We start from the raw sequence: 25,961 nt of genomic DNA on the forward strand, positions 1-25,961 counted from the left end.
TTGCACAACCGATGAACGGGACGGATTCCGCCCCCCTTACGTGCCCGACTCCAGCATTACATTGAGGCTTTCCTTATGAGTCAGCCCTGGTCCTACTCCGGCACTAGAAAAGCGCTCTGCCCCCGCCCCCCACCCCACGACCGGTTGTCAGAACGGTGACAATATAATTTCTCCCGCTTTGCAGTGGCAAAAATAGGTGACGGTGTAGAGAAGTGGGTGCATGGTCTCCAGCCAAGTCTAGGAAGGAGGGCAGGGCGCCTGTGTTTTTCCCAGGGGTCTGTAGGAGGTGGGGAATTTCACCTGCAGCAGCTTCTCACCCCAGCCCTGACAGGTGCTGCCACCTCCACCCCCCAAATTGAACAAAGCATTAAAGGTACAAAAAACCCCTCTTTGCACCCTGACAAGTTCAAAGGGACCTGCAGGTGTGTGTGTGTGTGCAGGATTTAATTTGGGTTATGGAAACTACATTGAATGCCAGGGATCAGCAAGCGGAATCTGCTAATAAAAATTCCTTTGAACATGTGCAGACTGTATATACAGGGTAACCGGCAGTGTGCCCTGCATTCAGGAGGATTAGAAGCTGGGCTTTCCAGGACAGCTGATACAGCTTTTGAACATGCTTCTAAGTAATTGCCTGTTTTGTGCAGTGGGAGCAGCTGTGTTAAGTCTGTTGCAGCAAAAGCAGCAGTAAGTCTGTGGCACTTTGAAAGATGAACAGAACTGCTATGGTAGGGGTGGACTTTGGTAATCTTTGGTACTATATGGGGCTTTGAGCAACGCCAAAATTTGGGGCCCCCAAATGGGTCTTCTCAATTTTGCACCCCCTCAGCTTGGCGTCCTGTGCGGAAGAACTGCCCACACCACCCTAAATCCAGCTCTGGTTGTGGCACAAGCTTTTGTGGATTTTTTTATTTTTTATACACTTATGTACAAAATGTTATTAGGTTTGTGAATATGTATATTCAGTGTCTGCCCGGACACTGAGGTCTAGTGCCGAGGGCCTTCTGGCGGTTCCCTCGCTGCGAGAAGCCAAGGTACAGGGAACCAGGCAGAGGGCCTTCTCGGTAGTGGCACCCACCCTGTGGAATGCTCTCCCACCAGATGTCAAAAAGAAAACCAACTACCAGACTTTTAGAGGACATCTGAAGGCAGCCCTGTTTAGGGAAGCTTTTAATCTTTAAGAAATTAGTGTGTTTTAATATTTCTGTTGGAAGCCGCCCAGAGTGGCTGGGGAAACCCAGCCAGATGGGCGGGGTATAAATAATAAATTGTTGTTGTTGTTGTTGTTGTTATATATGGATGTAGGGAGAAAAATAATAAACGGTGGAGTCAAATGGCAATGAAATGCTACTGCAGAGTGGGCTAACCTTTGATGTCTCTGGACTCCCAGTGGCTCCAGCCAAGCAGAGGTGAAACTAGGCTTCATTTCACCTGGGTCAAAGACCCAGTTTGACACATGCGTCCAGCCCGTTACCTGGCGGATATCCACTACGTGGAATACCGCAGACTAATTACTGCGGCTAGACTGAATGTCCTTGATACGGCGGTTTTGAGGGGAAGATTTGGAGGAGTCCCATACGGTCAGAGAATGTGCCATTGTGCCTTGGGTGAGGTAGAATCCACAGAACACATTCTACTGAGTTGTCCCTTTTATAATGATTTAAGGCAATATCTTATAGACCCGTATTTATCTCAGTTTAGTTCCCGACCAAGAGAACGGCAGGCAGCATATTTGCTAAACAAGCCCACTGGGAAAATAACCTTCTCAGTGGCTAAATTCCTCTTCCTGGCGCTCAAGTGTCGGAAACGTATAATCGAATGTCTTGATGTGGGTTATCTGTAGGAGGTTTAGTAGCGGTCATACCCCATTTATGTATCCCTCTGATGCCTTCAGTTTTATATTTTTATATTTTTATGTATCCCTCTGATGCCTTCAGTTTTATATGTTTATCTTTGTATTGAGAAATGTTTTTTTGTTTCTATCGGTCGAATAAAGTATATTGATTGATTGATTGACACGTGCGCGCACACACACACACACAGAGGCTGGGCGCCTCAATGGCACCCCTCTGGAGGCTTCACTGGGGGCAAAATACCTGGCTAGCTCCCCTTCCCATAGCTGCAGCTCTGCAGCCAAGCATGACCAAAGGTCAGGGATGATGGGAATTCAACAACTGGAGGATCACAGGCTAGCCACCTTTGGACTAGTGTATAGCAAACAGTGTCATGAATCCATATGCCTACCCAAACCCACTGCTAGGGTTGCCAGACTCAATAGAGGACAGGACTTCTGTGCCTTTAATTGCCCTGCTCTCTTTTGAGTCTGGAAACCTTAAAGAGAAACCAGCAGACCCTTTGCTTAAACATAGGGTGTGCTGGTTTCTCTTTAAGGTTTCCAGACTCAAAAGAGAGCAGGGCAATTAAAGGCACAGAAGTCCTGTCCTCTATTGAGTCTGGCAACCCTACCCACTGCCTTATGAGCTACTTTTTCCATTGACCAACAAGCAAGGTTGAATCCAGGTTAATGGTAGTCCTGGGGCAATATATAATTATAATTCTGGGAGCATTGGGAGAAAATAATGACTATCTCAATCATTTGCCCGACTGCCCTTAAGATATGCATATTAATAAATGTAATCCTGAGAAAGGAGAGTATTTTTGTTGTTTGCTGCCTGTCGTCTGTACTTTTCCAGATGTTATTTTGCAGCAGCTAATGCATCCTTGGCAATCTCTGTACCTTCATTCAGAGAGCACAGGGTGGCTTGTGTGGTTATTCTTGATAAGTGTCTGCCTGTGGATCTATTGCTCGTTTTTATTTTTAACTCTGCTGCTTGGAATAGTCTGGTGAAAAGGAGCAGAGGTTTAAAGTAGGGATGCAAAGCCTGTGGCCCCCCTGAACTTGCTGGACTCCAAGTCCCATAAGCCCTGACCACTGGCTCTACTGGCAGAGGCTGATGGGAGCAGAGAGTCCAGCAACATCCGGAGAGCCACAGGTTCCCCACCCCTGGTGTAAAAAGAGCTGTAATGAAGCTATCCTTGCCTTCGGAAGAGATATCTGGGGTACTTCGCAGGAGAATGGTGCTGAGCTCAGTGTTTTCATTGCTGGCCAGTAAGCACATCCACAGACTTTACTTAATAATGTAAATTATTATTAACTTAATTATTGACTTTACTCAATAATGCGAGATGAGCGCGCAACCCCAGAGTCGGTCACGACTGGACCTAATGGTCAGGGGTCCCTTTACCTTTATCTTTTTAAGCAAGGGGACCCAGGGGGCGCTGTGGGTTAAACCACTGAGCCTAGGGCTTGCTGATCAGAAGGTCAGCGGTTCGAATCCCTGTGACAGGGTGAGCTCCCGTTGCTTGGTCCCAGCTCCTGCCAACCTAGCAGTTCGAAAGCACGTCAAAATGCAAGTAGATAAATAGGAACCGCTACAGCGGGAAGGTAAACAGCATTTCCATGGTTTGCCAGAAGCGGCTTTGTCATGCTGGCCACATGACCTGGAAGCTATACGCCGGCTCCCTCAGCCAATAATGCGAGATGAGCACACAACCCCAGAGTCGGTCACGACTGGACCTAATGGTCAGGGGTCCCTTTACCTTTACCTTTTTAAGCACATCCACAGACTTTACTTGCTGAGTTATCAGATAATGAAAAGAATGTTTGAGGGTTCTCACCTCACCTGAAGGGCTCTGTTAAAAAAAAGGACTGAGTTCACATGGAGTTCAATGGACACGTGGCTTGGAGGTTAACCTGCTGTGGCTTGTTCACTCAATGAATTCTCAATGTGTACATGAGCTGGCTCTGATGTGAAGGCACAGAAAATGGTGTGTGGGTGCATTTCATAAAGAAGTGCTGTGGGAAAACTTAACAAATACTTGGATGATTTTAAAAAATGGTCCCATTGACCAAGGATGGGGAACATCTATTGCTTTTTTTCATCTCTGTTGGAAGGAAGACACTGGTGAAAAGGAACAGCAGTGTGGACTTTGGGCTCTCAAATTTCAGCAGTGTGAGGAGCCTGAAGCCCTCCAGATGTTGTTGGACTGCCACCCCCCTCTGCCAGTACAGTCAGTGGTCAGGGATTATGGGAGTTGGAGTCCAGCAAGTTCAAGGATTCCAATTCCCATTCTCCTTGACCATTGACTATGATGGCTGAGGCTGATGGGAGGTGGAGGCAAGCAACAACTGGAGGGGCAGAGAGTCTCCATTCTTGATGTAAGGGATAAGCATTTGTTGTTGTTTTAACGGTTATCTTCTCAAACGAGAGCTAGGTAGCTGGCAACACAATGGAATCCCACAACCAACTGGCTTGAAGCCAAACTCCTGTTTGGTAGCTCATATTCTTTATTTTGAATTCGGTATTTTAAAACAAAAGCTGGAGCATGTTGCCAAGGAAACTAGTGGCCTAAAAAAGAAATTCAAGAAGATGGTATAACCCAACGTTATGACCACCGTTTAGGTCTCAGCAAATCAGGCCATTTGAAGTAAAAAATACACAACTCATAAAATGTTGAGGTGACATCTCAAGGTCAAAATCCAACATTAGAAATATAGGCAAATTTCCCAAAATTTATTTTCATCCTTGGAACAGGCAGCTTGGTGAATTCTGGGCTTAAGGAGGAAGAGGCAGCTGGAAGTACGATGTCGCTTTCTAATTCTGCCACCTTAACTGACAGTGCAAAGTGGATATATTCAGAAATATGTGCATTTAGGAATATAGCCTGACAGTCAGTGCAATACTATACCCACCTACCCAGAAGTAAGTCCCATTGAGTTTAATGGAGATTATTCCCCGGTAAGAAGATCGCAACCCAAGAGGTTCTTCCAGTTTTCTGCATCTCAGTTTCTCAATCTTAAATGAGAGAGAGAAAGAAAGAAAGAAAGAAAGAAAGAAAGAAAGAAAGAAAGAAAGAAAGAAAGAAAGAAAAGAGACCCGATGGGATAGGAGAGCTGTACTCAAACTTTATTAAAGTTATGCCATTTTCACCACTAGCCAAGAACCCATTTCTCTGACAATGTTGTGAAATGTGAGCTATTACAAAGAGGAAGGAATGTTAATAGTGTTTATCCTCAGCATGCATACAAATGGCTGCAGAAACTGAGTTCAAGACAGGTCAAAAACTCTCCATGCAGCTGCACTCATATATATGTGCCCCAGGATCCTTTGTGCAATGATGTTTGCCTTGGGGAGGTCTCATGGTGTGTGCAGTGTGGAATGCACTTTTCGGTTTGCATCCCTCTTCCTTAACGCTCCTGGATGCATTGTTGAAGCCGTTGGAATCAAATGCTGGGGTATTGTGCAAACTAGGTGCGCTCATTAGCAGATTTCCTTCACATATTTTCCACCAGCTGCCTCAGGATCTTGCCATACCCTGGGATGCCATGATCACAGAGCTGGAAGGGCCCTTGTAAGCCATGTGGTTCGACCACTGCTTAATGCAGGGAGGGGGGGGCGGACAATCCGTCTCTTTCAGTCTGGCTGGAAAAGAGGTTTCAGTTGTCCCTTCTGAAAGTGCTTCACAGAAATGCATACAAAGATGAGGCATGTTCATATATGGGGGAATGTACTGAGGTTGTTGGCCTACTTACTGTTTTAGAATTGTTGCACAGCCCCATCTAAGAATACCTTTTGCCAATGTAATGTTGGTGGAGCTTCTCAGTTCTACTCCCACTTCTTACTTTCAGTGTGTGAACATATCCTTCCTTAGACCAGGTGTGAGGAACCTTTGGCCTTCCAGATGTCACTGATCTACAATTCCCATCAGCCCCAGCAAGCATGACCAATGGCCAGGGATGGTGAGAGATCAGCAACATCTGGAGTTGCCAAAGACTCTCCATATTTGTCTTAGAATCTGAATTATGTGGATATGTTGTTGTTGTTTTTGTTGTTTAGTCGTGTCCAACTCTTCGTGACCCCATGGACCATAGCACGCCAGGCACTCCTGTCTTCCACTGCCTCCCACAGTTTGGTCAGACTCATGTTGGTAGCTTCGAGAACACTGTCCAACCATCTCGTCCTCTGTCGTCCCCTTCTCCTTGTGCCCTCAATCTTTCCCAACATCAGGGTCTTTTCCAAGGATTCTTCTCTTCTCATGAGGTGGCCAAAGTATTGGAGCCTCAGCTTCATGATCTGTCCTTCCAATGAGCACTCAGGGCTGATTTCCTTAAGAATGGATAGGTTTGATCTTCTTGCAGTCCATGGGACTCTCAAGAGTCTCCTCCAGCACCCTAATTCAAAAGCATCAATTGTCCATTTTAGTTCACTGATGCCCAGGATCTTGCCATCTCATTGGATAGGCTATGTGGATATGTGGATATCCACATATGTGGATATGCTTTCACACAAATCTTACAAATGAATTGTGCACAGGCAGCGGCGGAGCAAGCCAATCGGGCATCTGAGGCAGCGCATGTACCCTGCGCCATGGGGCGGGGCCAGCCACCCATGGGGCGGGGCAAGCCAGGGCAGGACGTTCTGTGGGGCCTCTGAGGAGTCTGCCTGCCTCCTCCACTCAGTTGCTCTACAGCTGGGCGGGCGGACCGTTTGGGGCAGCATGGAGCCTGCGGGCACGCAAGCCACCACGTCACTCCCAGGAGAGACGCCTGGCATTTTGTCACCCCCCTCAGTGGTGACACCTGGGGTGACCCGCCCCCACCGTACCTCCCTTCCTCTGTCCCTGTGCACAGGAAGTCTGCAGACAGGAAACTGCAGAGTTCACACCCATTGGTGCTTTAAAGCCCTACTTGAGCATTTGGACTCAGCAATCATTTGATGGTGAAACCTTCTGCATTCACAGCTGGGAAGAAATGTTATCCATGCAAACGGTGTGAAAGTTGCCTCTCCTCAAGTTTCTAGCTCCCAATTCCTCACAAAGTTTGAACCAGAAAGCATGCCAAAGCAGGCTTTGAATTAAGCCGAACTTCAGGAAGACTGAGCCTTGAGAACCTGTCAGATACCAGGGTTCCCCTGAAACATGAAAAGCAGATATGAAATGATGGAGACTGAAACCCCGTATGTGTCTTTACTTGAAAGTAAGGCACACTATGCTTGGTAGGATTTATTTACGAGTAAGCAATTGTGGATGGGCCTCACCATTAGGCAGGATGAGGTGAAAGGGCAGAAAATCTATTTTTGTTTGCTTTTGTTTTGTTATTCTTGTATTTTTTACTACCAGTAAAGATGAGTTTGTGGGATTAGTTACAGGTAGGTAGCCATGTTGGTCTGCCGTAGCCGAAACAAAATTTTAAAAATTCCTTTCAGTAGCACCTTAAAAGGTAAAGGGACCCCTGACCATCAGGTCCAGTCGTGTCCGACTCTGGGGTTGCGGTGCTCATCTCGCTCTATAGGCCAAGGGAGTCACCGTTTGTCCGCAGACAGCTTCCGGGTCATGTGGCCAGCATGACAAAGCTGCTTCTGGCAAACCAGGGAAACGCAGCGCAGGGAAACGCCATTTACCTTCCCGCCGGAGCGGTCCCTATTTATCTACTTGCACTTTGATGTGCTTTCGAACTGCTAGGTGGGCAGGAGCTGGGACCGAGCAACGGGAGCTCACCCCGTTGCAGGGATTCGAACCGCCGACCTTCTGATCGGCAAGCCCTAGACTCTGTGGTTTAACCCACAGCGCCACCTGGGTCCCAGAGACCAACTAAGTTTGTCATTGGTATGTATCTGAAGAAGTGTGCATGCACATGAAAGCTCATACCAATGACAAACTTAGCTGTTCTCTAAGGTGCTACTGGAAGGAATTTTTATTTTATTTTATTTTATTTTGTGGGATTAGCTGCCTTTAATGCCAAAAATATATTTGCTTGTCTTGAGCACCAGGCAACAAAATATCTTCCGCCATCCCTGGTAAATATGCATAAACCTTGCTGCATGCCATTGCCTACCACCACCACCACCACTGTAAAGATTCTGGATCCACAGACGTGAGGAATGATGTGACACAACTTCATTCTTAGGAATTGTGCAACAGCCTCTGAGCCTCTTTCCTAATACAAATGGGATATCTCTAAATTATCAGCTCTACATAATAAACCTATAGATTCCTCCCAGGCCTCTGGGACTAGAAGAAAGGACAGTTAGAGAGCATGGCTTGGTAGGTCTGAAACGCAGCTTCCAAGAGACAAAAAAGCAGTTTAGCTCCTGAGCCCTTTTTGTCAACTCTTTCTAAGTGAAAAAGACCTTCCGCACAAACCAAAGCTGATTTCTCGGCAGGCGGGGGGAATTTGTGATCTCCGAAAGGTTTGTTGCAAAGAATCTTCTTATACCTGCTAGGAAAAACCCCACCCTTTGGAGTGTGTATCTGTGTGTGACGAAGGTGTGTCCCTACACATATGTAACCAGAAATGTGAAAGTCCCCAAGGCAGTAAGCCAAATGGGCTGGACTTGGGGATTGAAACACCCAAATAAACACAGGCAGTTATAAATAGAGGGTTGCTCATGGCTCCCTCCCAGTTATTTTTAACCCGTCTGTGGTGGCCTTTTCGCTGTCACTGAGGTCCCTGGTGACAGATGAGGAAATGACCTGGGAGCTCTGGAATACCAGCTCCTTCTTAAAGGGAAAAGGGAAGCTCTCTTTCCCTGGAGATTGGATGGCCATCTGTCATGGATGCTTTAGCTGAGATTCCTGCATTGCAGGGGGTTGGACTAGAAGACCCCTGGGGTCCCTTCCAACTCTACAATTCTATGATTCAAAGTGGTGCTCATGGCCTGGTATGACCACTAAATGGCAAAGGGGACCCAGAGGCGTCTCTAGCCTTCCCAGTCTACATGTCCACACACCTCAGTGCCCGGGCAGAACGATGGGGGAGGAGACGCTCCTTCCCTACCATGCTGTGCATACATAAGGTACTGATCCAGTTTCACCATCATAAACAGGATATGGTACCTACATGGGGACTGAGGAGAGAAGGAGAGATCCAAGAGAGATCCAGTTCCATCTCCTGATTTCTTTTTGTCCCTAGCTGCAGGATAGAGAAACCACAACCCACCCCGCTCCCCAGCAACTTTGCTGCTCTTCCTAAGATGGAAGTGGTGAGCCCCTTGTTTAGCGGGACATCAAAGAGGAAGCTGCAAAGCGAAGTCCGGTCTCAATCCAGATTATTTGGCTGTAGTGGCACAAAGATCAAGTTTGTTCTGCTGATAGAGCCTTTGGCTGCTGCTTGGTTCTGAACTTTTATTATCCCATTATTTGTCTCTCAAGACCAGCAAAGTGTAATAATTGACCAAAAGACCTATAGATTGGGATACTTCTCTGATCAAGTTATCCTCCCCCACACACCCACACACCCATCACTCCTGCATTTTGGGGATCTGAATTATCACCCCTTGTGTGCAGTGTGTCTTTAGCATCCTACCATTTTTTTTCAATTTCAATTTCCTGGTTTTGTTCAAGCCACTGCAGGCACACAGTTTGCTACAGTTTTGTATTCTGCATCTCTCTTTCCCTAAGGAGTTTCCGACCCATCGCCGCACATCACTTAAAACTGCACAAGCAGCAAAGTTTGTTTATTTTATTATTTGTATATTATTTGTTACGAAATATGTTAGTCGCTTTATCTTGCCCAAAGCAACCCAAAGTAACTAGCAACCAATCAAACAGATAATAAACTCCACATAATTATATTAAAACCAAGAGGAAAGAGACATATATTAAAAACAGCCCACACACTTCTAATACCAAAGGCCTGGTGAAGAAGTTTTTGCCTGGTGCCTAAAGGTGTATAATGAAGGCACCAACCGAATGTCCCCGAGGAGAGCATTCCACAAATGGGGAGCCACTGCAGAAAAGGCCCTTTCTCGTGTTGCCACCTTCTGAACTTCTCGTGGAGGAGGCACACTAAGAAGGGCCTCAGAGGATGATCTCAGGGTCCAGGCCGGTTCATATGGAGAGAGGTGGTCCTTGAAATATTGTGGTCCTGAGCTGTTTAAGGCTTTATAGGTCAAAACCAGCCCTTTGAATTGGCCCCAGAAACTAACTTGCAGTCAGTACAGCCAGTGGAAATTGGAGTTCTTGGGAAAGTCCAGAAATAAACGATAAATTGCAAGAACTCGGGCCAAAAGAAGATGGATTTCAAAAAAATCTTCACAGGGTTTTATTGATTTGATGTGGAGTTTAAATGGGAATCAATCCCAATGTTGAAGGCAAATAAAGATAAATTCCAGTAAAAATCAGGACAAGGCCCTGTTTTGACTATTCTTTGTCAGCAAAGATTCACAGGTCAAAGTGTACAGGTCAAAGTGTACCAATACTTGGTACACTTTGACCTGTGAATCTTTGCTGACAAAGAATAGTCAAAACAGGGCCTTGTCCTGATTTTTACTGGAATTTATCTTTATTTGCCTTTAACATTGGGATTGATTCCCATTTAAACTCCACATCAAATCAATAAAACCTTGTGAAGATTTTTTTGAAATCCATCTTCTTTTGGCCTGAGTTCTTGCAATTTATCGTTTATGTCAGTACAGCCAGGCCAAGATGGATACTATATGCTCACACCGTCTTGCCCTAGTGAGCAACTTGGACGCCGAATTCTGCACCAGCTGAAGTTTCTGAACCGTCATCAGAGGCAGCCCCGACTGTAATGTGTTGCAGCAATCCGACCTCTATGCAAGCTGGAATCTGCTGCAGATGTCACCTTCTGAAATTAATTCTCAGAGCTCCAAATGCAGGCAGTGGAACATGGAGCAGAGCTAACCCAGGAAACAATTCACTGCATTGTTCTGCTTCAGGCGAAACTGAATCCAGTTCCAAGGCCACTCACAGATACAGTAGTTCAAAAACTAAGGCCTGACAGGAGGTCCAGGGTCAAAATACCAGGACAACACAAGAGGCCAGATTGTAAAGGAACTCTGCTCAGGGAGCTGCTGTAAGGAACTAAGGGCTTTCCCCCATAAGGCAGTGATGATGGCCAAACTTGGCCCTCCAGCTGTTTTGGGACTACAGTTCCCATCATCCCTGACCACTGGTCCTGTTAGCTAGGGATGATGGGAGTTGTAGTCCCAAAACAGCAGGAGGGCCAAGTTTGGCCATCACTGCCTTAAGCCTTCAAAGACCCACCCTGGAGGACAGCTGCAAGCCATCCAGACTGCCTGAGGTCTACTCATGAGTAACTCTTATTCCAGAGTCCTTGTTCCTTTGGTGGGTGCTCTGGCATCTGTATCTTTGATCTCTTGGACTTGGGAGGCTGCTCAGCCGCAACCTCTAATTCTGCGCAGGAACTCTTTTGTGTTGTGATCTCTGAAGGTCCCAGATCGCTCTGCTCTGTCTCATTGTCCATTGGCCTGGCCTGCTGCTCCTTAGCATTTGCCTTGGGGGCCCTCCAGGTCCTCTTGCAATTGGGGGGGGTTTCCTACAGCAGGGCCATGACATACATAGAAGATGGGTCAGTCGATTAAGCTCATTAGGGGTTTGGTGAAGGGAGCGATCTCCCACTTGCTTCTTGAAAGCACCCTCTGTGGCTGACTTTCCCGAGATCTGGATTCCAACAGCAACTGAATCTAGAAAAGTGTGTTCTTCCCCCATTCCCTGCCCCTCATACTTGCTCCCAGCAGAACTCCTTTTGAGCTAATACCACACTTGCTACAGTTTTTTCCTGTAGCAGCACATTCTAACTGTGAGTGTGTGTGCTTGGGAGATTGGGGTCAGTGCACCCGAGGGTTTTGTTTTTTTACTCCTTTGGCACCAAGACACAGAATGCAGTAACCATTTCCTTTAAATTGGCTCTGCTTAAAATGACAAGCAAAATGCAAGTTACACAGTTGCAAAATAGAGGGAAGAATACATAGAAACTAAGCCTTATTCATTGGCTTTGAAGGAAAGGTAGGGTTGTTTTCAATGTAGCACTAAATAAGTACAGTGGAACCTTGGTTCCCGAACAGCTTAGATGCCAAACAAATCGGCTCCCGGACGCCGCCACAAACCTGGGAGTAATTGTTCCAGTTTACAAACGTTTTTCGGAAGCTGAACGTCTGGTGTAGCTTCCGATTGGCTGTAGGAGCTTCCTACAGCCAATCGGAAGCCGCGCCTTCGTTCCTGAACCATTTCGGGAGTTGAACAGACTCCCAGAATGGAGGAAGTTTGGGGAACAAGGTTCCACTGTAGTTCCATCAGCTCAAGGATTTACGCTGGCGCGACAGAGCTTCTTCTCTCGTCCTCCAGACCACATCTAAATCTGTTCAAGGGGTTCCCCCAACCCTCCAAAGCAGCTTTGGGGAGGCGGAAAGTTGCATTGCACAGACGAGACAGGTTAGTACAAGACTGCCTTAGACTCTCCTAATGACAACTCTTTGGTGCAAAGTTCTCAGCCGCAGGACCAAAGCATGCTTGACCTGAAGTCTCTTGCCAAACAGGTCTGCTGGGTTTCTCTCTGCAAGATCACCCCTATGGGGCTCATTCACTTGGTCTCGTTCTCCTCCAAGGGGCTCATCTGGCCCCAGTCCTCACTTCCCTCGCTGATGCCACACTTTGCACCCAGTGAGATGAAGGAAGGACGCCCAAGGGAGCTCTTCCCACCTTCACTGCCCGCCCAACTGCTGCACAACAGCCCTGCAGCGCTGCCAGGGGATATTACTCTCCAGTAGTTGTGGCCACCACCCTCCCACTTACTCCTGCAACCCCAGAGGGGAAGGGACCCTAGGATGCTCTGAACAAGTTGTTGTGGCTGGCATCCGCCTGTCTCGAGAGACAATGGAGTGTGTCTTCAGGGGTGACGCCAAATCGCTGTGTTTAACAGCACCAAAGTGATCACCTCGGGGTGCAAGCCTGGGCAGTGTGTATGGAGGTCCTGGGCTGCCCAGAAGACAAGGTGCCCCTCTTGACCTCACTGATGTGGTCCAAAGGAAAGCAGAGCAATATGTTTGGCACCAGCTTGGCTGCAGTTGCCGGAAGGAGGCGTGTGAGGCACCACCCTAGCCTTTTCTTCTTCTGAAGATATCCTGCAAGGCAGTGGAGCTTTAGGGTCAAGAATTTTCTGTCTCCTAGATGCAGAAACCATCTTCTTGGCCATTGGACCCACTATTGCTCTTGTCTGCTCAGTCTGCCAGAGCCAAAGATGGATAAACTACCCCAGAAGGAGCATGACGTGCCCCCACCGAAGTGACTGCCCCTCCCCACACACCCCTAAACAATCACTCTTAAAAGGGTTCTGAGCCAGGGCCCCAGCACTCCGCAGTTCAAGCTGCACCTTTGTGGTTTCCTCAGAGCGTAACAGAAGACTGCACCCTCTCAAAGTCTCCCTCAGACCTCAGAAGAGTGTGCCAGTCACTTACAACTCTAATCCTACCCTCCCTGGAGCCTGAATGCCAGGCTTCTAGGCATTCAGGGATTTTAGAAGACATCTGAAGGCAGCCCTGTTTAGGGAAGTTTTTAATGTTTGATCTTTTATTGCTTTATTATTATTATTTTGTTGGGAGCTACCCAGAGTGGCTGGGGAAACCCAGCCAGATGGGTGGGAAATAAATAAATAAATAATACCCCGCCCATCTGGCTGGGCCTCCCCAGCCACTCTGGGCAGCTTCCAACCGAATATTAAAAACAGTACAGCATCAAAAATTAAAAACTTCCCTAAACAGGGCCGCCTTCAGTTGTCTTCTAAAAGTAAAATAGTTACTTATTGCCTTGACATCTGCTGGGAGGGCATTCCACAGGGCGGGTGCCACTACCGAGAAGGTCCTCTGTCTGGTTCCCTGTAACCTCACTTCTCGCAATGAGGGAAACGCCAGAAGGCCCTCGGTGCTGGATCTCAGTGTCCGGGCTGAACGATGGGGGTGGAGACGCTCCTTCAGGTATACAGGACCAAGGCCGTTTAGGGCTTTAAAGGTCAGTACCAACACTTTGAATTGTGCTCGGAAACGTACTGGGAGCCAGTGTAGATCTCTCAATAATAATAAATTATTATTATCATCATCATCATCATCATCATCTTTATCTTTATTATCATCATCATTATTATCTAAAACCCTGAGGTTGGCAAACATACACACTTCAATCAAATTTAGAAACTTTATTAGGATTAAAATGTGGGAAATGAAGGAACTTTATTAGGTTTAAAATGTGGAGGGAAATGAAGGAACTTTATTAGGATTAAAAGTAGAGGGAAAGCAGGCAGAAGATCCAAACTGAATACAAGATAAACCTGAGCACTGTGGCTCAAAAGCTGAACTAATCCTAGTCTATTCACTGCACTCAGTTTTGCTCACAAAGAATCAGCAAGGGAGTCTTGGAACCTGGTGCTGCAGAGGGAACTGGATCCCCTGATGTTAGGAGGGAAAGGAAGCAGCAATGGGAGTTCAGCTTCTTCAAGGCTCTTTCCCACCCATGGGAGGGGGCTCTTGGTTCTTTCTCCTCCTGTTCCTCAGGTAGGCCCTTTAAGTACTCATTTTCCATATGTTGTTGTTGTTGATTAGTCGTTTAGTCGTGTCCGACTCTTCGTGACCCCATGGACCATAGCACGCCAGGCACTCCTGTCTTGCACTGCCTCCCGCAGTTTGGTCAGACTCATGTTTGTAGCTTCGAGAACACTGTCCAACCATCTCGTCCTCTCTCGTCCCCTTCTCCTAGTGCCCTCCATCTTTCCCAACATCAGGGTCTTTTCCAGGGAGTCTTCTCTTCTCATGAGGTGGCCAAAGTATTGGAGCCTCAGCTTCAGGATCTGTCCTTCCAGTGAGCATTCTGGGCTGATGTCTTTAAGAATGGATAGGTTTGATCTTCTTGCAGTCCATGGGACTCTCAAGAGTCTCCTCCAGCACCATAATTCAAAAGCATCAATTCTTCGGCGATCAGCCTCCTTTATGGTCCAGCTCTCACTTCCATACATCACTACTGGAAAAACCATAGCTTTAACTATACGGACCTTTGTAGGCAAGGTAGACAGGAGGCAAATCACAACTGGACTTAGGGAAATGGTGGGCAGCTCAGGGCCCTTCTTCACACCCAGGACTGCGAGGAAAGTTGAATACCTTCAGGCCTGGGGATTGAGGGAGAAGCAGCATCAACAACCCACTGTTCTTCCTGCCCTCTGCATAACCCTCATCAGGCAGTAGCATCCATGGTGACTCGCTACCTACCCTGCGGGGGGATTGAAATGAGTGGAGAGGATGTCACTCTTTGACAGCCCCCAGTGTTAGCTGCTGTGCTGAGGTTGGGTTTATCACGGGGGGGGGGGGGAGGCACCAGTTGTGGTGGTGTCCTGATGCTTAGACCTTTATATTTCATCTTGTTTCGTCCGAGGCTATGAAATCCTTCGTTCATCCATGATGTGTTAAGCAGCGCTTGAGTGAACGGATGTGGAATAGTGTGCTACCTGATCAGTTTTGTAGAAAGGAGAGCATGTGGTTAAAAAAAGCAACAACCTGGAATGGAAGGATGGGTGGAGCTAGGATACCCAGCCTGAAATGCTCTGCTCTTCAGCCCTTAAATGCTTCTACAAATTTGTTCAAAGCACGTGGTGCTGGTCTATTTTCATACCGCTGTGTTTACATTCCTTTGCCCTGCCTGGCTCCCAGTTCTGCCCTGGCTGGTCATGTGAACATACCACTGAAACACCCACTCTCCTATGAACGGCAGAAAGCATTTGGAGTTAAGAATCCTGGCTTCTATTCTCAATTCACAGAATGGAGCACAGTAAGGGACATGACTTGAGCTTGTAGAAATACCTGTCCTTGTGCTCTTGTGGCAGATGTATCCCCACCCCGGGCAAACTTCATTCCTTGGCTCCCCCTTTGGAAAACTGGACACCTGAGCAAAACGAGTGTTTCTTATGCAAGTCCAGTTTTATGTAGTTTACTAATCGTAGGGCAGGATTATCTAGGCAGGTTTCTTCCTGTCTGTGCCAGATCTCTACAGATTATTAGGCCATATTTTTGTAACAAGAAAGCATAATGCCTATACAGTGCCAGATTCAGGATGGGGGGAGGGGGCAGGAAGAGACTTTAATCTGAAAGAGAAGGAGTGTATAGGGAAATCTCGCATTGTTCTTAGCTGACTTGGGTGCTTTGTGTGGAATGAGAATGGCGGTGCCGTTGGGGTGATGGACCCACTGCTGGTCTTAGGGCCCCTGGCAAATGCTCAGGTTTGCTTCCATCTGGGACTTTGGGTTTTTGCGTGATCACTCAGTTGGTGTTGAAGGGGAGGAAGGGTGCCTAAAAGGATGTAAAAGAGGAAAAGAGGTTGCTGCGTGAAGTAGCAGCAGCAGCAGAGAACAATTAGAGAAAGTCTGCAGAAGGAGTTGAAAGGTTGGGCATTCAGAATGTTAGCAACTGCCAGAGGGGAAAATAGGATCAAAGAAGAAGCTGGCAGGCAGGCAGGCAAACATCGCCAGCTTCAAACATCAAGGAAAAGGCACAGCTCTTAACAATGTTACATTTGCTGTGGAAGATACAGTTTCATGAGATGGCATCTGGAGATAGAAACTGGTCCCTGGTGGTGCTCTGTTTCTAGATTCTCATTAACTGTTCTTAAGTGTTCTGGTTTAGACTCCCGCAAGCCAGTGCTGAAGCTTTCCTGGAACTCCTGAATGTACTGTAAATATAGTTTCTCTCCGCCGTTTATTGCATAAGATGCATTGCGCAAGAGGTGCCCACCTAGTTCAAAGAGCATTTTATTGAATGTTACCCTGTTCCTGTTGCATCAGAGGAGGTAAAATCATGTACAATGGTACCTCTACTTACGAATAACTCTACTTACGAATGGAGCTCCGTCCGCCATCTTGGATGCGGTTTAGATAGGATTTTTTCTACTTACGAATTTTTAGATAGGGTTGCTTCTACTTACGAATTTTTTCTCCCAATGCATTCCTATGGGATTCAACTTACAAATTTTTTCGACTTACGAATGTGTGTTTGGAACGCATTAAATTCGTAAGTAGAGGTACCGCTGTATTATGTTGGTCCACGACCTTCAAAACCTTTTGCAGCATTTTCAATCCATACCTTTGCTCAGGACCAGAGAACCTGCAGCCCTCCATATATTCTTGGACTCCTAACTCCCATTAGCCCCGGCCAGTGCTCAGAGATTATGGGCTGCATCTGGCAATGCATTACCATCAGTAGCAGCAAGAGTGGGGTTCTTTTGAAGCTTAGAACAGCCTTGTAAAAGAGGCACATGGTGTGATCCCACCCACCCCTGTGCCATTGAATCCACTGGCGTGTTGTCTGAATCCACTGGTGTGTTCCTTCAGTAGGAATTCGGAAGATCTTCCAGCATTTCCAGCTGCTTAAATTAAAACAAGGGAAATTTACCATGTTACCTGCTCTGTTCAGAACAAGAATAAAAGAAGGACAGAGCCTGTTAAAGAGAGGTGGTGTGAGAGAGGTGGAGGAGGGAGGGAGAAAACATGCAACAAGTTTGTTTGGCCTCGTGCAGTTAAATAATTTTCGGGCTCATGTTTCTTCTAAGCCTCTTGGCTCATAGGCAAACATATATCAAGTGAGAGCGATCAGTGAAAATACGCTAGCCAGAGTGTAAGGGGAATAGACTAATTGCAGGGGTCAGCAAACCTTTTCAGCAGGGGGCCGGTCCACTGTCCCTCAGAGCTTGTGGGGGGCCAGACTATATTTTGAAAAAAAGAAAAGAAAAAGAACAAATTCCTATGCCCCACAAATAACCCAGAGATGCATTTTAAATAAAAGGACACATTCTATTCATGTAAAAACACACTGATTCCCGGACCGTCCACGGGCCGGATTGAAAAGGCGATTGGGCTGCATCCGGCTACCGGGCCTTAGTTTGCCTACCCATGGACTAATGGCTGATGCTGCCACCAAATATGCCCCCCCCCCCCCGCTTTCCATAGAGACTTCCCAGCAAGGTCTCTGATCCCAAAGGACTTCCTTCTCCCCCTCTTCCTCCCCACCATATTTAGGAATGCTGAACCATTTTCAGCCCCCTGGTGGGGGCTCACATGATGGGGTGCTCTTCCACACAGAAGCAATTCCTTCCACTTAGAAAACTGGTGTGCCAGGAAGAAGCCGCCTCAGAGGCATTTTCTGTTTATATTTTACAGACTCTCATTCGCACACTTTTGAACCGACCTCACGAAAGCCAGTGTGGCAAGGTGCCAAAGGGGAAAAGCCACAAGTCAGGAAGTACGGTTCAAATCTCACTTCTGCTATTTGGTGGCAATAAGCAGGTCATTTTCCTTTTCAGCCTCAGCCTCGCCCTGTCTCGCCCCCGATCTGCAATATGGGGGATGATAAACCTATCTCGCCGGTTTGTTGCAGGGATTATAATAAGATACAATATGTGAAGCACTTGGACACGAGTGCTCTGTCAAAGTTACATGCCACTGTACCAAATTGCACAGAATATATTTGTGGTATTTTCATGGCCGCCCAATCAACAGAGACGCACTAATTCCTAATGGTGTGTGCTCTGGCATCTGCACCCTTTATCTCAAGTACTTGTGCAAATTATTGCAATCAAAGTAAATACATGCACCCCTTAAATATAAGCCTCCCTACCTACGACTCTTGTCAGCTATATATTGTCTCGGCTCCAACATCCGCAGCTAAAGTTAATCATCTACGGTGCAAGAAGTGGGCTGGGTTCTGTAATCCAACAAACAGCCACCTAGTTGAATACCTTCCTCATGCAGTCCCTTTGCAGATGTTCTAAAACAGTGCTTCTCCCTTTCTTTGGACTGCATTGTTAAGAGTGCAACTCAGTGCTCACCTTCTGAAACCCACTGTTACTTTCCCTGCTTGCAGGATATCCTACGAGAGGGTGACACAGACCATGACGGGGAGCTTAATTTCGAGGAATTTACCCGCTACCTCCAGGAGCGCGAACGCAAACTGCTGCTGATGTTTCACAGCCTGGACCACAACCATGACGGTATGAAGGCACCTCCAGCTGCTTCTAGCCCAACCTCTGCTGCAGCCTGGAATGGAATGAAAACTTATTTGCTTACTTGTTCTTTTATTTATTTATGGCATGCGTACTCCATTCTCGAGGCCGAAAGGTTCTCAGGGAGGCTGATGAAAACCAGTTTTGTAAAGGTGTTACTACAAATACCCTTTAGACCTCATGACTTGGCTGGTTTCCCTGAAACACACTTTCGCTTCCTTTGTTACATTAGCATCCTGTGTTTCCTCCGAGAAGCATAAGGTGGCATGCATCGTGTACTCCCCTTCCCCAATTTCTCCTTACAACTCTGTGAGGTAGGCTATCCTCAGCGATGGTAAATGGCCCAAGTTGACCCTTGTTTGCTTCACAACTGAGTACAGAATTGAGCGCTCCTTCAGACTGTTGTTTTTTGCAGGTATAATCCACAACATGCCATTGATGCAGTGGATTAGTGGTAGACTGACCCTGAACCATTCACCTATCATTTCACTTTGTGGGATGTTTTGCGATGTCTCCCCAGTGTTACTGCATTATCGCTGCCTGGAGGGACACTCTTGAGCTATGGGGCAAGAGAAGCGGAACAAAATACCCTTTTCTGTATAAAAAGTTATAGGCTTTCAGCAGGAATATTATTTAATTTCAATGTTGTTGTTGTTGTTGTTGTTGTTGTTGTTATTATTATTATTATTATTTATACTCCACCTATTTGGCCAGGTTGCCCCGGCCACTCTGGGTGGCTAGGATGTTGTGACAGGAAACAAAGCAGTATGGTCGCCGTGAAACCTTTGCAGGTCCAAAGAGTGTTGAAAGTGGAATTGCATGCAACTGCCTGTTCCCATCCTGAGCAACAAAACATTATGAGTGCACAAAGGAGAGGCTGGTCCTAATCTGACACTCTAGTCCAGGCATCTCCAAACTGCGGCCCTCCAGATGTTTTGGCCTACAACTCCCATGATCCTTAGCTAACAGGGCCAGTGGTTGGGGAAGATGCGAATTGTAGTCCAAAACATCTGGAGGGCTGAAGTTTGGGGGTGACTGCTCTAGTCTAACCCCTACACCACAGTGGTTGTCCTAACTAAATCTATAATCATGCAAACACTGCCCTTTCCCACCCCTTCCTGTTTCTCCCACAACAGACTGGGTAGACCCATCCCTGGCTACCCCCCCTTTTTTTAACAAGTGAGGTTCTGATTTATTTTAATGAAAAATAAAGAAATAAAATGCCAGGAACTCATCAGTTAAGTGTAACCACATTTTAAATTGCAACCAAATAGTATCTGGCTGATGATAAAAGGTAAAGGGACCCCTGACCATTAGGTCCAGTCGTGACCGACTCTGGGATTGCGGCGCTCATCTCGCGTTATTGGCTGAGGGAGCCGGCGTACAGCTTCCAGGTCATGTGGCCAGCATGACAAAGCCGCTTCTGGCAAACCAGAGCAGCGCATGGAAACGCTGTTTACCTTCCCGCTGTAGCGGTTCCTATTTATCTACTTGCACTTTGACGTGCTTTCGAACTGCTGGGTGGGCAGGAGCTGGGACCGAGCAACGGGAGCTCACCCTGCCGTGGGGATTCGAACCGCTGACCTTCTGATCGGCAAACCCTAGGCTCTGTGGTTTAACCCACAGTGCCACCCGTCTGGCTGATGATAGTTGAAAGTAAAATATTTTAGAATTGAATCCTGCCATCTACAGGGCTATACCAGTCTCGAGGAGGTTCATGACTATTCTTCCCCTCTGACTGGGCGCCCACCCCAATCCTGGAACAAGAAGACCTAACTGCAAAGCTTCCTATTTCCTTTCAGCCTATCATCAGCTTCCCCACGCCAACTCCAGATAAAATGCGGGCCATTCCTTGCAGGGACCAGTTAAGGGACGCAGATTGAATAATGACCATAGTGTGCTCCATAACTTCCTCCATTTGGGACTCACTTGTGCTAGCTGCATTTCAGAAAAGATGGAGGCGCAGGGATAAGATCATAGGAATTTATGTTCCGTGAGGCTGAAGAGAGCCGGGAAGTGCCTGTTCTGTTCTGCAGCCTTGAATAAAGGATGTCTGTTTGACGGCTCCAAGACAAAATCCAGGCATGGCTGGCCTCCCTCCTTGGCAATCTCTGCCCCAAGGAGTGGGTGGCCTAGCCTCCTGCAGCTCTTTCCAATTCCTACCAGATGACTGTAAATCAGGGGTCAGCAAACTTTTTCAGCAGGGGGCCAGTCCACTGTCCCTCAGACCGGGTGTGTGTGTGTCGGACTATATTTAGGGGGGGGCGAATTCCTATGCCCCACAAATAACCCAGAGATGCATTTTAAATAAAAGCACACATTCTACTCATGTAAAAACACCAGGCAGGCCCCACAAATAACCCAGAGATCCATTTTAAATAAAAAGACACATTCTACTCATGTAAAAGCATGCTGATTCCCAGACCGTCCGTGGGCAGATTTAGAAGGCCATTGGGCTGGATCCAGCCCCTGGGCCTTAGTTTGCCTACCCATGCTGTAAATAATAGATGCATGAGATGCACCCGAGTGCCGGACTCTGCACGGGTGGGTGCCTTTTCCTCCCATTCTGGCCTAGTCAGAACGGATTTCCAGGGCTGTGTCTTATACTTTGACACATGGCGCATGATCCTTGTGGGAGCCAGGAGTGGGGTACCTTCTTCACATTCCCTTCTGGGCGCCAAATGCCTGTGGTGGGCAGGTAAAGGTAAAGGGACCCCTGACCATTAGGTCCAGTCGTGACCGACTCTGGGGTTGCGCGCTCATCTCACATTATTGGCCGAGGGAGCCGGCGTACAGCTTCCAGGTCATGTGGCCAGCATGACAAAGCCGCTTCTGGCAAACCAGAGCAACACATGGAAATGCCGTTTACCTTCCCACTATAGCGGTTCCTATTTATCTACTTGCATGTTGATGTGCTTTCGAACTGCTAGGTGGGCAGGAGCTGGGACCAAGCAACGGGAGCTCACCCCATCACAGGGATTCGAACCGCCGACCTTCTGATCAGCAAGCCCTAGGCTCAGTGGTTTAACCACAGCGCCACCTGGGTCCCTTGGTGGTGGGCAGGACCAGAGGCAAAAGTAGGCAAAGCCAGAAATGTCAAATTACCTTTGTACTAGGTGGCTAGTTTCTGCACACGCTCCTCAAGTGGGGTCCTGGACATTTTGCCGTTAGAGGCAAACCAGAAAATGCTGCACTGTGTGCCAGGCATGTACCCGCTTTTATGCCTCTGCCCCCCGCCATGCAGCAGTGGGCAAAGGAGGAGGGGGCCGACAAGTACAGAATGCAGATCTGCCACTTCTCCCAGCTTTCCGGAGCCTGCTGCCCTGAAGCAACTGCCTCACCCTGTCTCATGGGTGGGCCGGCCCTGTCCTCAAGCAAGAGGCATCATCAGAGTTCAAGGACACATTTCAACCAGGCAAAAGCAGGGTGCAAAACAGGGATGCTGAGGCATGTGACCTGAGAAGACGGGGTGTGTGAGGGAGGAAAAGTCCTGAGGGGGGCGGCTAGAGAGGCTCAGAGGGCCTCATCTGGCCCCCTCAGGCCCACGGTTGCCATTATTAGTGGAGGTTCCAAAGGGGCTGGTCCAGCTTGGGGACTGGTTGGTTTAGCAAGTCATCTTAAGGCTGTCCCGGATCTGGCCCTGGAATCAAAGTCCTCTGTATGGTGGGGGCATGACAGCAAGCCCTGAATGTGCCACATTCTTCCTGCCCCCACCCTCCACAAATAAGGCAGAGGGCAGAGGGATACAGAGGCCTCGGTCATACACCTGGAGACTTTGTGTGCCTCATCAGTGTTTACTGTGGAAGACAGAGCAGGTGGAAGGTGGATCACATGAGCGAAGCCAATATTTGTACAGGGATTTTTGCGTCTGTTCACCTTGCACTGCGAGGGTGGTTTATGATCTTAAGCTTTGAGCTGCTCCCAGACTTGGCCAAGCAAGGAACCTACACATGGGGAGAGAGAGAGAGAGAGAGAGAGAGAGAGAGAGAGAGAGAGAGAGAGAGAGAGAGAGAGAGAGAGAGAGAGAGCCTAAGCTAAGTCTTTGAGTATCTGACCCTCTGGCTGAGTCTGCTTCTGCTTCGTGTTACAGCCGCCATGTGAAGGCCACATTGAATGGCTGTCTGCAGGACACAGAGTGGACTTCCACTTGGATTGTGTAAGGGTGGGGGGTGCTCTCCGCAAGAAATGGTGCTGACCACTCAAAGCTATACATATTTCAGGATTTATTTACTGTTCTAAGCAAAAATCTGCTCTTATTCCCTTATGGGGTACACAAGAGCCTTATTGGGTTCTCCATCGGTCGGAGAATATACAAGAGGCCAACCAGAGAAGTTTGAGAAGCAAAGCCTTTATTTGCTGTTGCAACAGGGTCCTTCCCCTCACGCAGGAGAACAAGGAAGGAACCCAGAACAAAAGAGAACCTCCACTTTTACCAGTTTTCCCATCACCAAGAAACACCCCCAAAATACATCATTCCTACATCACAGCTATGTAATCAATACCTCACAAAAAAGGTTCAAGGTAGAAATCTGATCACTTTTGACACCTCCCCTAGTCCTCCTCTCACCCCTCCCAGGTGTGAATTCCTAAACACAAAGATAAATTAACATTTTCGTAAGAGTTGATCACTGTCTTTTGTTTAGAGGAGTCTTCCATTGTGAATGAGATGGCTAGCAGTCTGGCACCATTGATGGGGAATTATGGCTCCCAAATTGCTAGTCATGGGGAAATGTGTGCATATGCTGATCCTTAAGCCTTCCTTAAGGCAGGGTTGAGTCCAAGCAGGAGGGGTGAGGGTCTTTGAAGCGGAGCGGAGACGGGGAAGATGGCGTTGAACAGGATTCTGGGTATTGCAGCTGTCAAATTCAGTCACCCCTCTCTGTTCATTAATAATGGTGTCCTGATTCTCCCCCCCACCGTATAATTTTCTATAACATTACATATGTACAAAGCAGCAGACATCATTCACCCATCTGTACTGTCTGACTCAGATCCAGGAAGTAACTTTTGGCGGGTTCTTTTCCAACATAAAAGCTTAGGCAGTACTAATCTCCGCCTCTGTGTTTTACGTTTCCACTCTCGCCTCTCCCTGGCTGAGGGAACCTGCGTAATCTCCCCCTCTGTACCCGAGCTGATGGAGCGGTGCTGAGGCTCCTGCTCAGCATCTTCCGGCCCTTGCACTCCCCGTCTACTTCCTGCCAACCCCTCTCCTTCCCCTACTGCTATTTCCTGTCCTTTTTCTCCCAGCCGTTCCTGCCTAGCCTCCTCCTTCCTCCTCCTTCCTCTCTACCCTTAAGGTCTCGCTGGGCAGTGCCCTGACAGATTGCGTCCCACTTCTCCATAGGATAAGACCCCCTCCATATGATGACCACCACATGGGGACAGAAAATGCTCTAAGAAATTTCCATATCCTAATCAACAATGTGTCAAGTGATGCTTGGGGAGATGAGAGAAGGGCTCTTTGTTGCAACAGGGATGAGGGTCATGGCTACACTCTTCACAATCCACAACTGCATGGCAATGACCTTTTTTTTATTGAAGTGGAAATTGCCATGGGGCCATGGGGATTAGGTGTGTTCCTACTACTTTGGGGTCTTTCTTCTTAGCCTTTCCTTCCTCCCCCCCCCTTTTGCTCTGATTATGATTTCATGTAAAGTGTTACAGCTTGGGTTCACAGCTATTGTTGCTGTTTAGTCGTTTAGTCGTGTCCGACTCTTCGTGACCCCATGGACCATAGCACGCCAGGCACTCCTGTCTTGCACTGCCTCCCGCAGTTTGGTCAAACTCATGTTCATAGCTTCGAGAACACTGTCCAACCATCTCGTCCTCTGTCGTCCCCTTCTCCTAGTGCCCTCAATCTTTCCCAACATCAGGGTCTTTTCCAAGGATTCTTCTCTTCTCATGAGGTGGCCAAAGTATTGGAGCCTCAGCTTCACGATCTGTCCTTCCAGTGAGCACTCAGGGCTGATTTCCTTAAGAATGGATAGATTTGATCTTCTTGCAGTCCATGGGACTCTCAAGAGTCTCCTCCAGCACCATAATTCAAAAGCATCAATTCTTCGGCGATCAGCCTTCTTTATGGTCCAGCTCTCACTTCCATACATCACTACTGGGAAAACCATAGCTTTAACTATACGGATCTTTGTAGGCAAGGTAATGTCTCTGCTTTTTAAGATGCTGTCTAGGTTTGTCATTGCTTTTCTCCCAAGAAGCAGGCGTCTTTTAATTTTGTGACTGCTGTCACCATCTACAGTGATCAAGGAGCCCAAGAAAGTAAAATCTCTCACTGCCTCCATTTCTTCCCCTTCCATTTGCCAGGAGGTGATGGGACCAGTGGCCATGATCTTGGTTTTTTTTTTATTATGTTGAGCTTCAGACCATATTTTTTGCTCTCCTCTTTCACCCTCATTAAAAGGTTCTTTAATTCCTCCTCACTTTCTGCCATCAAGGTTGTGTCATCTGCATACCTGAGGTTGTTGATATTTCTTCCGGCAATCTTAATTCCGGCTTGGGATTCATCTAGTCCAGCCTTTCGCATGACGAATTCTGCATATAAGTTAAATAAGCAGGGAGACAATATAAAACCTTGTCGTACTCCTTTCCCAATTTTGAACCAATCAGTTGTTCCATATCCAGTTCTAATTGTAGCTTCTTGTCCCACATAGAGATTTTTCACAGCTATACAGTAGTAAACCAGTCTTGCCTTTTGAAAAGCAGACATTGTGCAGGTGAAGCTTTCGCGGGCACTGAGGGGCAAAGCTTCGCTGTTAAAAGGCAGGGGAGGAGAGGCAGCATGAAAAACCACCACTGGCGGTCCTACTGCTTCTGAATCAGACCCCCCCCCTTTAGAGCACAGGGTGGACTTGAAAAGTGGACTGTTAAACGTACCAGATGGCGGATGAATGTTTGGGACAAAGCCGAAAGCTTGGAGAGAGCACAGACCACTGAGTCAGTAAGTGCTGCAAGCCCTAGTGGCGTCCGACAAATCTGGAATGCACCGGGCTGCTTTTGCCAAGCCTCTCCTTCCCGCATCTAGTACTGTCAGTTCAAAAACTATTCCGTTTCTTCCAAAACATGTCTAAAGGGAGCTTGTTTCAACAAGATGCCCA

The 25,961-nt window shown here is 47.5% G+C and overlaps 1 protein-coding gene across 1 annotated transcript in view; it reads left to right on the plus strand.

Annotated features, from left to right (window-relative positions):
• SLC25A23 (solute carrier family 25 member 23) overlaps positions 1–25,961 on the plus strand; it is a 56,917-nt gene that overhangs the window by 842 nt on the left and 30,114 nt on the right. The window contains exon 2 of the mRNA XM_035140814.2: positions 18,714–18,840. Within this exon, the coding sequence (XP_034996705.1) occupies positions 18,714–18,840 (127 nt within the window). The remainder of the gene's footprint in view (positions 1–18,713; positions 18,841–25,961) is intronic.

The sequence above is a fragment of the Zootoca vivipara genome, chromosome 16 (assembly GCF_963506605.1).
Source record: "Zootoca vivipara chromosome 16, rZooViv1.1, whole genome shotgun sequence".
NCBI lineage: Eukaryota > Metazoa > Chordata > Lepidosauria > Squamata > Lacertidae > Zootoca > Zootoca vivipara.